A 16,179-nucleotide genomic window follows, 5' to 3' on the forward strand; every position below is an offset into this window, starting at 1 on the left:
TAACCTCGGCAACATGTCAATGGCTGTAAACAAAGAGAAACTTGTAAATAACTCATGAAAGAATAAAGGTCTGTTAAAACCAAGCACACCATTGTTTTTCTTGTCAAATTCCCAATAGGTTTGACCCTCTTCCTATTGAAAAAACGAAAGTTGGATTCAAAATGCCCGACTTCAAAATGGCCGCCATGGTCACCACACATCTTGAAAAGTTTCCCCCTCACATATACTAATGTGCCACAACCAGGAAGTTAATATAACCAACCATTCTCATTTTATTAAGGTGTATCCATATAAATGGCCCACCCTGTAGACATACATAAATGTTAGAGATTAGTAAATTGATTACAAAATTTCAGTTTCCAATGAATCCAGATTGTTGGGGATCCACCTAGGGACACATCTCATAAAATGGTAGCTGATATTTTATAGTAATGGTTTGGTTTTAACGTAACTTTATTCTTTCATGAGTTATTTAAGTTTCTGACCACTTATAAAATGTGTTCAATGTGCTGCCCATTATGTATATGCTGTGAAGATATGAGATGTGCAGCACCTGAAACTACGGATACTGGAAGCCTGTGCTAGCATTTCTCCTGCAGTGTTGCTATCAGTGTGTGAAGAGTGGGAGAAGAGGGTTGCATTGACAATCCAACACAATGGGCAGCACCATTGTGTTCCCTGGCGTGGCAGTTCTTCAGGCAATGTGCTGACGACAAGGCACAAGTGGTTTGCACGCTGTGCAATAAGAGCCTGAAGCGAGGCATAAGCGTTCTCAACCTGAGCACAACCTGCATGATCAGGCATCTAAGTAAAAAGCATGAGCTGCAGTGGAGAAGACACCTCAAAAACCAAGAAATGTCTCTGGATCCTCCTGTTTCCTCTTCTGCTGCAGTCTCGGCCTCTTCATCCACCTCTGGAGTGACAGTGGCACCTACCACCCCACTAACAGAGGATCTGCCAGCAACACCACCAGATGGGTCACCAAGCATCTCAACAATGTCCAATGGAAGCATTCAGCTCTCCTTCTCCCAAACACTGGAGAGGAAGAGGAAGTACCCCCTCTACCCACCCGCGACCCCTGGCCTTTGAAATGCTGTCATTCCGTCTGGTGGAGAGGGATAGTTTTAAAAGCATCATGGCGGTGGCTGCCCCACAGTACGTCGTGAGCCATCCCTTTCCTGCACAACCAAGTGAGGGACAAAATCAGGTGTCCACTGTGCAACTGTGGCAAGGTCCACTTAGCTACGGATATGTGGACCAGTAAGCACGGTAAATGCAGTGGCGGCTAGGCCTGAGGCGGATAGCAGTTTGGCGCATGTCCTTCCACCTCTGCTTCCTCAATCTCTACCGCCTCCTCATCCGGTCAGCATAACACCTTCACAACCAACTTCAGCACAGCCAAGGGTAAACAACAGCAGGCAGTTTTAAAACTTATCTGTTTGGGGGACAAACCCCACACCGCACAGGAGCTGTGGACGGGCATGGAACAACAGACAGATAAGTGGTTGGTGCCAGTGAGCCTCAAGCCCGGCCTGGTGGTGTGCGATAAAGGGCAAAATATCGTAGCAGCTCTGGGACTAGCCGGTTTGACGCACATACCTTGCCTGGCGCATTAGCTGAATTTGGTGGTGCAGAGGTTCTTTAAAAATTACCCCGATATGTCAAAGCTGCTGCAGAAAGTGCAGGCTGCCTGTGTGTTCTTTCAGCGTTCTAAACCTTCTGCTGCTCGCCTGTCAGCGTTGCAGCGTAACTTCGGCCTTCCCACTCACCGCCTCATATGTGACGTGCCCACAAGGTGGAACTCCACCTTGCACATGCTGGCCAGACTGTGCGAGCTGCAGCATGTGATAGTGGATTTTCAGCTGCAGCACGTATGGGTGAGTCGCTCTGCGGAACAGCACCACTTCACCACCAATGACTGTGTCTCCATGCGAGTCCTGTGTTCCTTGTTGCCCTGTTTTGAGTACTCCACCAACATGGCCAGTGTCGATAATGCCGTTCTCAGTGTTACTATCCCACTTCTATACCTCCTTGAAAAAAACGCTTTTGGTGATGATGGAAGAGGATGTGGCAGGGGAGGAGAAGGAGGAAGAGGGATAATTTCATAGGGTTGTCGGCCAGTCATTCCCAAGTGGCTCCGAAGGTGGGTTACTGCACCCACAAACGCCAGGTACACAATTGTCCAGCCAGGGCACAGTTCTGGAGGATGATGAGGTGGAGGAGAAGGAGATGGAAGAGGAAGAACCGTGTTAACAGCAGATGGCACCCAAACCAGCTCATGGCCATCACTGGTGCGTGGCTGGGGGGATACAGAGGACACAGACGATACACCTCCCACAGATGACAGCTTGTCGTTGCCTCTGGGCAGCCTGGCACACGTGAGCGATTACATGCTGCAGTGTCTCCCCAATGACTGCCGAGTTGCCCACATTCTAACTTGAGCTGATTACTGGGTGGCCACGCTGCTGGATCCCCGTTACAAGGACAACTGGATTTCGTCACAATTTCGTCACTGGAGCGTGATTGTAAGATGCGCAAGTACAAGCGCACACTGGTAGACACGCTGCTGGTGGCATTGCCAGACTGGAAGCACAAGGCAAAGGCAGAGGAGGAGGAAGAGGTCACCAATGCAGCGGGGGCAACACCAGCACCTCAGAAGGCAGGGTTAGCATGGCCAAAATGTTAAAAAGCTTTGTCAGCACGCCACAACAACCAGCACCACCAGCTGATAAGGAACATCTTAGCAGGAGGCAGCATTTCACCAACATGGTGGAGCAGTATGTGTGCACACACCTACATGTACTGAATGTCGGGTCTGCCTCCTTTAACTTCTGGGTCTCCAAATTGGGCACATGGCCTGAGCTTGCCCTTTACACCTTGGATTTGCTGGCCTGCCCTGCAGCCAGTGTATTATCTGAACATGTGTTTAGCACGGCAGGGGTCATTATCACAGGCAAGCGCAGCCGCCTGTCCAAAGCCAATGTGGATAAGCTCACGTTCATTAAAATGAATCAGGTATGGATCCCACAGGACTTGTATGTACCTTGTCCAGAATAGACATGTATACCAGCCTTGCCCAGCCATTGTTATACTACAGCGCAATTGCTCATTGTTGTATTTTTTATATTTACCACTCTTTTGGGGTGTACCCTAATTTAAAATAGATAAATAAATAAATTAAAAATTAAAACCAGTGTTGGCTACCTCATCCTCCTCCACTGCCGCTTTCACCTACACCGCTACGTCCACCGCCTTCTCAACCTCCTACTTCATATGGACCTCCACCTCATACATCAAGATTATTATTATTTTTTTTTTACGTATTTTATTTTATGTCATTTCACTAATTTGTTGCATTTTCGGGTGAAATTCACAAATTTCTGGCTGTGATATACCCCTGCTCTACCTAGTAGACGGGTAAACAAATTTCACTAATTTGTCTGTTACATTTTTGGGTGACATTCACCAATTTTTGGCTGTGATATACCTCTGCTCTACCTAGTAGACAGGTAAATACATTTCACTAATTTGTCTGTTACATTGTCGGATGACATTCACCAATGTTTGTCTGTGATATACCCCTGCTCTACCTAATTGACAGGTTAATGAATTTCACTAATTTTTATGTTACATAATTAGGCGACATTCACCAATTTTTGGCTGTGATATACCCCTGCTCTAGCTAGTAGACAGGTAAATACATTTCACAAATTTTTCAGTTACATATTTGGGTGATATTCACAAATTTTATTTGGGTGATATATCTCTGCTCTACGTAGTTGACAGGGACCAAAATTTTTTAAATCATCTGTTCCATTGGTGGGTGACATTTACCCATTTCTGGCGATGAAAATCCCCTGCTCTGCATAGGTTACAGGGATTTCTAAAATTCATCTTTAATTGGCCCTTTCATTCAATCCTTCTGCTTTAATAACTTGTCCCACATTTCCTCTCAATGACATTGCAGCCATTGACCTCCCTTGGATGTGGTCTCCCTTTCTCATGCTCCCTCTCTGGCGTGGAACCCTGATTTGCTGCTAACCGTGATCAACATTGTAGGCGCAGAAAATATCAGATAGTGGCAGATATTAAATTGGAAAGCGGACATCATGGGGATGTGCGACATGGTGGTGCAGTATGTGTGCACACGCCTACACGTACTGACTGATAGGTATGCCCCCTTCAACTTCTGGGTCTACAAATTGGGCATATGGCCTGAGCTTGCCCTTAACGCCTTGGAGGTACTGGACTGCCCTGCAGCCAGTGTATTGTCTGAACGTTTGTTTAGCATGGCTGGAGGGGGTTATCACAGGTTATATTTCCCAATGTTTTGGGGTGTACCCTAATTAAAAAAATAAAAATAAAACAGCAGTGTAGGCCACCTCCTTATCCTCCACCCCCACATCCACTGCCTCCTCAATCTTTTACTCCATATGGACCTCATCCTCCAAGATCAAGATTAATATTTTTTTTAAACATATTTTATGTTATTTAAAGTCATTTCCCTATCCGCATTTGTTTGCAGAACACTTGCCATGCTCTTAACCACATTTTGCTGCCATTTGCAACCCTTTAGCCTTTTACATGACTTTTACAGCCATTTTAGTCCTCCAAAGTTCGGGTTCCCCATTGACTTCAATGGGGTTCGGGGTCAAGTTCGGGTCCCGAACTCAAACTTTTTTGTGACGTTCGGCCGAACCCGTCGAGCCCGAACATCCAGGTGTCCTCTCAACTCTAGTTATCCGTCATCATTCCCCATATGTCTGCTATATGTTGGCATCATTTTGTAAATGCCATTTTATTTTTTTAGGACTTTAGAAGGCTTAGAAATTTAGAAGCCATATTTTTACATTTTCAACAAAATTTCCAAAACCATTTTTTAAGCACCAATTCAATTATAAAGTGATTGTGAGGGCTTACATAATGGAAACCACCCATGAATGACCCCATTTTAGAAACTACACCCCTCAAATTATTCAAAACTAATGTTACAAACTTTTTTAACCCTTTCAAAATTTAATTGTTATGCAGAGCTTTCATGTTAATCAATTTTTTCTTGCAACACAGCAAGAGTCAACAGCAAATTAAACCTCAATATGCATTTTATTTTTGTTACATTTTACATAGTAAATGCATTTTTGAACAGAATTAAATCTTGCTTTTGTGTTGCCATTTTCTGGGAGCCATATTATTATTATTTTTTTCGGGCTGATTGTCTTAGGTAGGGTCTAATTTTTTGCGGGTTGAAATGATAGTTTGATTGGTACCATTTTTTTCTTACTGCATTCACCTGGAAGGGTGATTCATGTGATATTTTTATAGAGCCAGTTGATACCGACGCTGTAATAACTAAAATATATAATTTTCTCATTTTTTTTTATTATTTATTATGGGAAAAGAACACTTTAATTTTACTTGAAACTTTTATTTATTTTTAATATGCAAAAAATAGTTGTAACTTTTTTTTCCGCTTTTTTCCCCCACAACTTTTGGGGGTCTGATCAACTTTACAATGCATTACAATACTTCTGGATCTCACAGGCGTACGTGGAAGAAACCCCCGATGCCTGTGGAAGGGATCGGGCTGCCTTTCCTTCCATCGGGTCCCTGTCACAGCTGCGCAGGCACCCAATGGGGAAGAGGGAGCTGCCTCCCTCCACCCACCACGCAAATGCCACGGTCAGCGCTGCCCACACCATAGTGAGGATTAATGCGCCGACATCAGTGTTTTCACCAATGCCAGCGCATATAGCAGAGATCCGGCTAATGGGAACAGCCTTTCCCCTGCAGCTGGTCGGGAAGTCATTTCCTGCAGTGCTGTACTATTAAGCTGCTGTTCTTTTAAATTTTTTTTTTATTGAATTACTGAAATAAATTTACTTTTCAATGATATTCACATTTCTTAAAATGTATATATATATATATATATATATATATATATTTATATATATATATATATATACATATATAGATACACACACTGATTAACTTGAAATCAGCACAAAATCAACAGATAGATGTAATGCTTATAGGTTCTGACAGACAAGGACAGTGAACACTAACCAAGAACCCAGCCCGCTTTCCTACCTACTTGCAATAAAAACCTTATTTGGCAGAACCACAACTGAATAACGGTCATTACTCTGAATAAGTGCATAGGCGGACAAACAACAAAGCAGAGTCATATGGAAATGGATTGGAACCAGACAGGTTACACAGTACCAAATGAGAGACAGAGGGCGGTCAGTAGACAAGCCGAGGTCTGAAGCACAAAGGGATCAGTACTCAAATGAAGGAAAAGTGACCAAGGTACCTAGCTAGTGAAGCAAACAAGACTATAAATGGTGTATGGCCAGGAAGGGATTTAAATAGAGCCCCAAGTCCTTGGATCAGAACCTGATAGGTTCATTGACTTGGTGCTCCATTAGTCAGAAACACTAGTACACATTAATAGAGCACACATCCACTGCAGGAATAAACAGAGCATTGCATCCTGTTACTAAGGATGTGGTCGCGTCACCAGAGGTCATGGCTCAGCAGCATGTCTCTCTCATAAAAATAGTTTTTGAAGGGTCCATGCTATAATAATAATCAAAAAATGACCAAAAAATGGTCCCTAAAAATAATAATAAAACTCCGGAGTATAACTGTTAAAAATGGTTAATAAAAATGCTGATTCCGGTTATTGAATGTTTTATACAGTGATATGGCTTATAGGGATATGTTCATGTCTATAATAATTAAGTTCTGTACAGGCATAGTTGAAATTATTTTCTGAATAATGTGTGTGTATTTAATATAATTATAATCCACTTATATGTCACCACATTCACTTGTCAATAAATGTAGAGATGGAGTTATAAATTGTGCATAATAAATACTCTATGCCGCCTTTCAGCGTACTCTGCAAACTGTAGTTTGCATTCTTTCGTCTCTATCCCATGTACTCGTGTCTTAACACTTGCTTTGCTTTACTCCTTTTTGGAGCGCCATATACTTTAATGACTCAGAGATGTTCTCCAACGTATTAGTCATATTATTGTAATAATAATGTCTGAGTCACTCATAAAGGCTGATTGCAGCATCTGTGACTACCGTTTCGGCCTTTAAGGGGTTAATTAGGGTTAAAATAAAAATAAAAAATAAAAAGACTTAACTTATCCATTTGTTCGCACAGAGGCCATTGCAGCCATCTTGATTGATGATGTCATCATGCTGGCCGGGCGCGGGGATATCATAGGTCACCGCAGGTGAGATTTTGCACAAAATCTTCAATCAAGATGGCCGTGATGGCCTCTTTGCTCCAGACCCCATTATAGTCAACGGGGTCAACAGATGTTTTGATAACATCTGATAATGCTTAATCCATATAGCTCAGCCAGGCTGTTCTCTGCTGAAAAATCTGCTGGAACCTGCCAGCAGGATAAAAGAACCCTAAAAAATCCACTTATTACAGTTGTGTACCTGACCTCACATGGTATTGGGCTTTGTCCAATAGTGATTTTTTTTTTCAAAAATTATTGTCTTGTCTTCAATCAAATTGCTGAAAATTGTCTTGATCTTCCATTATTTCAAAAGAAAATAAAGGACATTCTTAGACTGTACTCTCGCCTGCTGGATAATGTAAGCTACACCTTGGAATTTTCACATTTTAGCAAGGTGCTCACCAATATTGACATGTGGGGCAGCTGTTATGGCTATGGACAATTCATGTCTTTCATGGCCCACTGGGTCAATGTTTTATACTGCAACTCTGCAAAACAGCAAGGCCACTTGTGGTTGACACATCTATGTTTGTGCCGGACTGGTTCCCACATCAGTCACCTACTCCACAACTTCCTCAATAGATATAATCCCATCATCGGTAGAAACAGGGCAGAGCATTGCTTCCAATCTACCTCCCTCCTTTCATTCGCTTTCATATGTTTAAACTGAACAATGCCTTGTTGGTTTAAAACTGATGAGCCTGGGAGAGAAATGCTACACAGTTGCTGAGTTGTTAATGTGCATCTAGCAGCAAATCTCCTGCTGGATGTCTCCCCAACAATTACAATTGGTCAGTGTCAATGGCAGGAACATTTTGGCTGTGCTTCATTTGGGGGATATAACACCTGCTCCCTGCATAGTACACATAATCAATTTAGTAGCGGTGGTCCATGACATGGAGTTTTCTCGGTACAGCTAGGGGAAGAGGTTGATACTCATTACAACAGATATGCTGCTGATAACAATGACAGTGCTAATCAAGACCAACCATCTCAGTTGTGTTATCTGACCTGGGAGAAATGAATACTTTGTTGCTTACATGCAAACAAGAGTAATGATAGCATAAAACAAAGTTATGACTACTGGATAGCCACACTGAATGTAATGGAATAGTTTTTGCAAGTGAAATATGAAATATTATGGCCCTTGCAATGTGGCTATGATAAAACAATGCTTGGTCTTCACAGCCTAAAATGGGCTAGTCCTTTTCCTAAAGGTCCTAGTCCTTTGCTTGTACACAAGTTCTATAAAAATTAGTGAGAGTGAGAGTTCTGGAGAAAAAAAAGTTGTCTACTCCAATGTACAGTAGGTATTATTTCCTAAAGATCAATACATCTATTCAAAATTGTCTCCTGGAGGCTTGGCATGTTGCCAACTGATGCTACTGAATTTGTCTCTCATGCCTAGCTCATAGTTGGGTTTGGTAAATTTGAACTTGAAACAACACTGGTGTCTTTACATTTTCTAATAAATAATTTGTGAAGATTATTTTCCAATGTAGGAGTGTTTAGGCTTACTGGTTTCCTCAGGGCATTTTCTGTATACAATACAAACTGGATGTAATTGCATAAGGAGGATAGAAAGGATACAAACATTTTTCCTCAGTGAAACGCACCGGGTCATGAATCTTCTTTGCTGGACAGCTGGAGGGGGTATGGCAAGGCCTGGCCTATAGGTGCGCATTCCCGGACCTGTGGTAGTATACGATGCGTTCCACATACATCGGAGCTCGTAAGGCCCTGCCTTGACGCACCACTCTTAAGCCATCCAATAAGGAGGACTCAACAGCCGATGCGTTCCACAGAGGAACACATCAGAGCTTAACTTCCGGTCATGCGTAGCATAGCATGCCGTCATGCGCAATAGAGCGAGTTTGGCGTCCCTCATGGCCACATGTTATGAGCCACACCTCCCTCCATATTTGGCAGTCTTTTTAACCCTATATGAGAATAACAAACTCAGAGATTATAGAGCCTCAATTTGATTGTACAGTTTTCACCAATAAACAACCTTTTCTCTATTCTAATCACTTACATATATCTTCATTCCATTCACACATACCATATAATGTTTTAACGGAATAAATGCTAATAACTCATCTTCATGGTATGTGTGTTTTCTCAATCAATGTACATTAACCTTGACTTTTGCTTTCCTCAAAGTTAATGTTTTCCTTGTTGGATTCACAGCTAGTTCCATAGCTGCCCTTTGTACCTTGGTGATTTTCTTGGCCTGATTACTTTGGTACAGTCAGCATTTTTAAAATGAGGACCATGTGGAAACCAATGATGAATTTTCAATTTTAGGTACTGTAGGAGAAAAAAAGTAAACACCTGGAACAACCCTTTCCACTTTGTACCTTAATTTAATCTAATGTTACATTGACAAAGGAGTTTGGATGTGTATTGGTGATCTATGGCATTGGACCAAATGGGCTATCATTCTCTCTACAAGCACATTACTGAGCCTTGGGCAACATTAATCCTGCAGTTCTTTAGACAACATTTAGTTTGTTAGACAACTATTGATAGCTACTAACCACTGCATAATGGGTACACCCCATATCTGTAACAGAATCTGCTGTGCGCCGCTGTTCTGCTGCTAACTGCCACACTCCTGGGTGCCATGTTTCGCTGTGATCTGCTGCCTGTGCTTCCTCATTCACTGCTGCAGTTCTGGGCTCTGTCCTTGCAGGTACTGTTTGTTCTGGGATCCACAGTTTCCTTTCAGCCCTGGCCACAGCATGCTTGCTGCTTCTTCCCTGCAGCACTTCCTTAAGGGCCAGTGTGTGTCACTTCCTGTGCTTTATGGGTTAGATCATGTGACTTCACTGACCAATCCTAGCCCTCCTGCATATATATATATATATATATATATATATGTGACTCAGCCCCTTGCCAGATGCCTGGATGTCAAGGTCCTTGTGTCCTGCAAGGTTGCTGATTTCTCTACTTGTATTCCTGTGTATGTGACCCGTGCTTGTGTTTCTGGACTCCGCTACCTGTTTGATCCCTGCCTGCTTGCTTTGACTCTCCTGTTACCTTTCTGGACTGTCTGACCTGTATCTGTGCCACCTGTCCTGACCTATTGCTTGTTTAACTTCGCCTCTGCCTCATCTTTCGGTCCTGCACTGTTGCTCCTGGTTACGACTCAGCCTGCTGACTATGTCTGTACCTCTGGTACCTTGCTCAGGTACCTCCTGGTCTGTCTGCACCAGCTGCCTTGTGTGCCAATCCTCCTCAAGATGTGGCAACCACTATCAGGGGTACTGTGAAGAACGAGGGGTTCATTTAGACAATTCCCTTAAAGGAGGTAGGAGATGTGGCACAGTGGGTTCACACCTGCTGGTTCGTAACAATATCCCATTTTGCAGATGCTCTAACCTAACCGCCTAGCGATAAAAATTTCGCTCTTTTGACAGTGCACTGTCAGCTTCTAAAACTGACTGATTACTTGCTACCTTACATATCCCACTCTTTAAGAAATGCCAGTGTCATGAGATATTCAATTTCAATGTGCCTATTAGTGGCTTACATCAGGAGACTGTGGTGGTCAGGACATCTGACAGTGTTATGTGAAGCCACTCCTTCCGAGACAATACATGTGTTTAGGGTCATTGTCTTGTTAAAAAAAAAAATATATATATATATATATATATATACATTTTCATATATCCATTGAGCACCATAGTTTGAATACTTAACCTAGTGCTAATGTTTCCTTCTATCTATCTATCTATCTATCTATCTATCCTATATATACAAATAACACTTGTAATTTTATTTTCAGAGATAAACAAGACTTTTCTCACCATTTAGAGAGAAATAAAATGAACACAGTTTTTGGAATTCTCATTGTAACATAAGCAATCTTATCTAGTAAAAGGATGGTGGAAATAATATTATGTGAGATACAATAAATAATATATTGTGCTGTAAGAAGGGTTATAAGGAATCAAAGATAAGGAAACTTTCCACTGAGGAAACAGGACAATGAAACCATTACAAATAGTTTCCATAAATTAGGTACGGACATGCTCTGAACAGTCAATTCTACCTCATCCATGAGATTACATATGTATAGTATTAGGATCTGGGAACTTTGTAGGCCAGGGGTACAAGGAAATCTTGCTGCCATGTTCCTGAAACAAATACATGACTACAGGGAGTGCAGAATTATTAGGCAAGTTGTATTTTTGAGGATTAATTTTATTATTGAACAACAACCATGTTCTCAATGAACCCAAAAAACTCATTAATATCAAAGCTGAATATTTTTGGAAGTAGTTTTTAGTTTGTTTTTAGTTTTAGCTATTTTAGGGGGATATCTGTGTGTGCAGGTGACTATTACTGTGCATAATTATTAGGCAACGTAACAAAAAACAAATATATACCCATTTTAATTATTTATTTTTACCAGTGAAACCAATATAACATCTCAACATTCACAAATATACATTTCTGACATTCAAAAACAAAACAAAAACAAATCAGTGACCAATATAGCCACCTTTCTTTGCAAGGACACTCAAAAGCCTGCCATCCATGGATTCTGTCAGTGTTTTGATCTGTTCACCATCAACATTGCGTGCAGCAGCAACCACAGCCTCCCAGACACTGTTCAGAGAGGTGTACTGTTTTCCCTCCTTGTAAATCTCACATTTGATGATGGACCACAGGTTCTCAATGGGGTTCAGATCAGGTGAACAAGGAAGCCATGTCATTAGATTTTCTTCTTTTATACCCTTTCTTGCCAGCCACGCTGTGGAGTACTTGGACGCGTGTGATGGAGCATTGTCCTGCATGAAAATCATGTTTTTCTTGAAGGATGCAGACTTCTTCCTGTACTACTGCTTGAAGAAGGTGTCTTCCAGAAACTGGCAGTAGGACTGGGAGTTGAGCTTGACTCCATCCTCAACCCGAAAAGGCCCCACAAGCTGATCTTTGATGATACCAGCCCAAACCAGTACTCCACCTCCACCTTGCTGGCATCTGAGTCGGACTGGAGCTCTCTGCCCTTTACCAATCCAGCCACGGGCCTATCCATCTGGCCCATCAAGACTCACTCTCATTTCATCAGTCCATAAAACCTTAGAAAAATCAGTCTTGAGATATTTCTTGGCCCAGTCTTGACGTTTCAGCTTGTGTGTCTTGTTCAGTGGTGGTCGTCTTTCAGCCTTTCTTACCTTGGCCATGTCTCTGAGTATTGCACACCTTGTGCTTTTGGGCACTCCAGTGATGTTGCAGCTCTGAAATATGGCCAAACTGGTGGCAAGTGGCATCTTGGCAGCTGCACGCTTGACTTTTCTCAATTCATGGGCAGTTATTTTGCGCCTTGGTTTTTCCACACGCTTCTTGCGACCCTGTTGACTATTTCGAATGAAACGCTTGATTGTTCAATGATCACGCTTCAGAAGCTTTGCAATTTTAAGAGTGCTGCATCCCTCTGCAAGATATCTCACAATTTTTGACTTTTCTGAGCCTGTCAAGTCCTTCTTTTGACCCATTTTGCCAAAGGAAAGGAAGTTGCCTAATAATTATGCACACCTGATATAGGGTGTTGATGTCATTAGACCACACCCCTTCTCATTACAGAGATGCACATCACCTAATATGCTTAATTGGTAGTAGGCTTTCGAGCCTATACAGCTTGGAGTAAGACAACATGCATAAAGAGGATGATGTGGTCAAAATACTCATTTGCCTAATAATTCTGCACTCCCTGTATATGACCTGTCAGGCACGTTCCCACGACAGGTAGAAGGAGATTGGTGAGACTGGCAACACATGGTTTGATCTGACATGTTTTCTGTTTGGATCAAATGACATCTGTGTTGTTTCTGGTGCTTGCCACGCCTTCTTTCCCCAGGTATGGCTATTAGGGTAATTTAACCTTCTATATTTATTGTTGTTTCTCCCACTATGCTATGCGGTTTATAGCTTCAGTTTGAGTTGTGGATTGCTGGTGTGTGGATCTCAGCTGAGTTCCTGGTGCTGCTATAGGCACTTGAAGTTAAATATTTTCTTTTCCTTTTGTATTTTGTTTGGGTTATTTTGTGTGTTGCATTTCCCTGTCATTTGTATTAAGGCCTGAGGGAGACTCCTGTTTGTCCTTCTTTTTGGAAGGTTGGTTCAGTACTGAAATTAGTACCAGGGTACTATAGGGTGAGTTAGGACATTAGGTATTCCTGTGTATGAACTCACCTACCTCTGGCAGTCAGGACTTTGATTAGGGTTTTACTAAGAGGTGTCCATCTACTTTGCCTAGTTTCCAGCCCTTATTCCCTCACCCCTTTTCCTCCTATGTTTGGTGTGGTTTTTCCCTCCCACACCCAAAATTTATACAACCCCTGTGGAATGGTGTAATGTCTTAGTGAAATCATTATTTTGCCAGGTATGAACTTGGTCACCAACTAATCTAAGGTAATATTTACTATCCAAACATACATTCAGGGTATCAGATGAAATGTCTGTCGATTGTAAGTGTGGATATCCAAAAACTGTTGACATTTAGCAAAGCCTATTTACTCCAAAATTATTGATTTTAATATAGTTACTAGAAAATAAAAACAATCAATACCTGTAATAGAAATGCAATTTCTGATCTACAGAATAAATCACTTTCATTTTCAGATTTTAATTTTGGATTTAAAAAAAAAATATATATTGTATAAAATATGTAATTCATCATATCATTAAGGAAAAATCAATCATTCTGAAAAACATTCATATTTACCTAGGTCCAGTGTTTATCTATATTGATAAGTTATTGTATTATTGGGCACCTCTTACCTAGGGTTCCTTTACACATGGCAACATGTCCTACAGAATAGTTTTATGACTGAAAATCAGTTCCATTCACCTGATTTTCAGTTCCATTCTGCTTGTTCACATAAATGGTACTGATTATCAGTTGCAAAAAATGTTCTGCAACAACATTTTCCACCTATTAAGGTATCCTTAGAATCTTTTGAAATTATTTTAAATGTTTCTACTTATTAACACATACTTTCACTATTTACAGATAACCCAACTCTTGTGAGCTATGTTTCAGTTGTTATCAAAGTGTTAGATATGAACGACAATTCCCCATATATTGAAAATGAAGATGCAGTTGTGTGTGAGAATGGGAGACCTGGGCAGGTAACAATTTTTTATCACATTTTTTTAAATAAAAATTTTATTTTTGTAATTAAAGCCAAACACAATTAATATATTATGTATCATGTGTCAACATATCAATCATATACATAGTCACAATATCTATCCAGAGGTGACAAGCCTTCTTTGCTATGAATCTATGAAAAAGTCTACAATTTCATCAACTAGTTTTAGTAGACATAGTTGTTGATTCCTAACCGGGCTGATCTTTTTTTTAACAGAACGGCATTAATACTTTTGCACATACATAGAAGTTTAGTTTTAATTTTGATACAGTCTGATTTCCACGTGGGATTAGGAAAGAAAATGTTTTATCTTAGGGCAGAGAAGCCCATATCTATGTTTTTCCTCACAAAATGTACCTTTTACTCTTTCCATTTGTCCATATCACCCCTTTCCAGATAGAACTGTATAGATATGTCTTATTTCATCCATGCGTGCCACCTTTGTGTGTGGCAGAGTATGCCACATGCAGACATTTCCTTTCTTGTCTTTCTTCTTGTCTTGATTTGACATATGCCAAGATGCCAGATGCCAACCTTTTAGAAATAACACAATTTCATAATGTACTGTAGGAAGATGTCTGTGCTATATTTTTTGCCCAGATAGGGGCTCTGATCTGAATTGCAGTCGGTCAAAGGTTTTGCTAGGATGTCAGAATTTTGTGTTGAATGTGTATGATGAGAAATTGGAGCTCTTAACACAACTCCTGAACAGTTAAGAGTGGACATATCTGTATATGACACTTATATTTGCTGATGTTTTAATGGAATACTTATATACTGTACATAAGTTGGAGTTTTATAGAAAAAGTCATACAATTCTGATTTATTCTTTTTTTTTTCTCTAAGAAAAAAAAATGTTCATGCACGACTGCCAATAGCCTTATTTTAATAAGATGTATGGAAGCATTCTGAAATTCTACATAAATAAAATCCTAAACAATAAAATATATATGTAAATTTAGCTTTTAACATGTGCCTACTATGAATGGTTTCATATGCTGATCTACTGATTTCGATTTTGAATAATAATTCTTGCTAAGGCATCAGTGGAGCTTAGCATTTATGGTAAGAATTTATTAAAGTATTGGTCTAGCAAGATATTTTTTTAAGACAAAATTATTTTTTTTTTTTTTTTTGATTTCCAAAGAGCTTTATTGAAATCAAGGAAATATAACAAGTGGAGGTTGCAAACCTCGCAGTCACTGACAAATTAACACAAGAACCAGTAACAATGGCGTCACAGTACACAATGACAGGCTAAAGTGGCAGTATCATACAAGATTTCGTATCTGTCAAAAAATATCTTGGGACATTATTATATTATAAAGTAATCATGGATGGATTGGCATGGGTGCAGAGGGTAGGAGACTTGCACTGATTAAGGATACGAATCTTGAAATGTTTGATTGGGTCAAAAAGATCACAACTTGAGGAAGTTATGATTACAACTCATATAGACCAGGGAGTTCCAGAGTATAGATGGAATAGAGACTAGAGATGGAAGGGAGACAGGTCATTGAGGCTCCTGAACGTCTTCCACTCCTTCCACACTCTCATAAAACTTTGATAGTTCCTCAGTTCCCAAGAGGAGATTTCTTCAAATCTATGGATTTGGTCCACTTTTAGAAGCCATTGGTCAACTGAGGGAATTTCAGTAGAAAGCCAAAGTCTCGGGATAAGAAATCTGGCAGCTGCCAACAAGTGCTTAAAAAGAGCTATATTAATGATCTTCTGTCCGGACGGGAAGA

The 16,179-nt window shown here is 40.7% G+C and overlaps 1 protein-coding gene across 2 annotated transcripts in view; it reads left to right on the forward strand.

The window, feature by feature from the left end:
- Positions 1–16,179, forward strand: part of CDH18 (cadherin 18) — a 601,306-nt gene that overhangs the window by 518,163 nt on the left and 66,964 nt on the right. For both annotated transcript variants that reach the window (XM_044293327.1, XM_044293328.1), the window contains exon 8: positions 14,290–14,408. In XM_044293327.1, coding sequence (XP_044149262.1) covers positions 14,290–14,408 — 119 coding nt within the window. The remainder of the gene's footprint in view (positions 1–14,289; positions 14,409–16,179) is intronic.

The sequence above is a fragment of the Bufo gargarizans genome, chromosome 5 (assembly GCF_014858855.1).
Source record: "Bufo gargarizans isolate SCDJY-AF-19 chromosome 5, ASM1485885v1, whole genome shotgun sequence".
Lineage (NCBI taxonomy): Eukaryota > Metazoa > Chordata > Amphibia > Anura > Bufonidae > Bufo > Bufo gargarizans.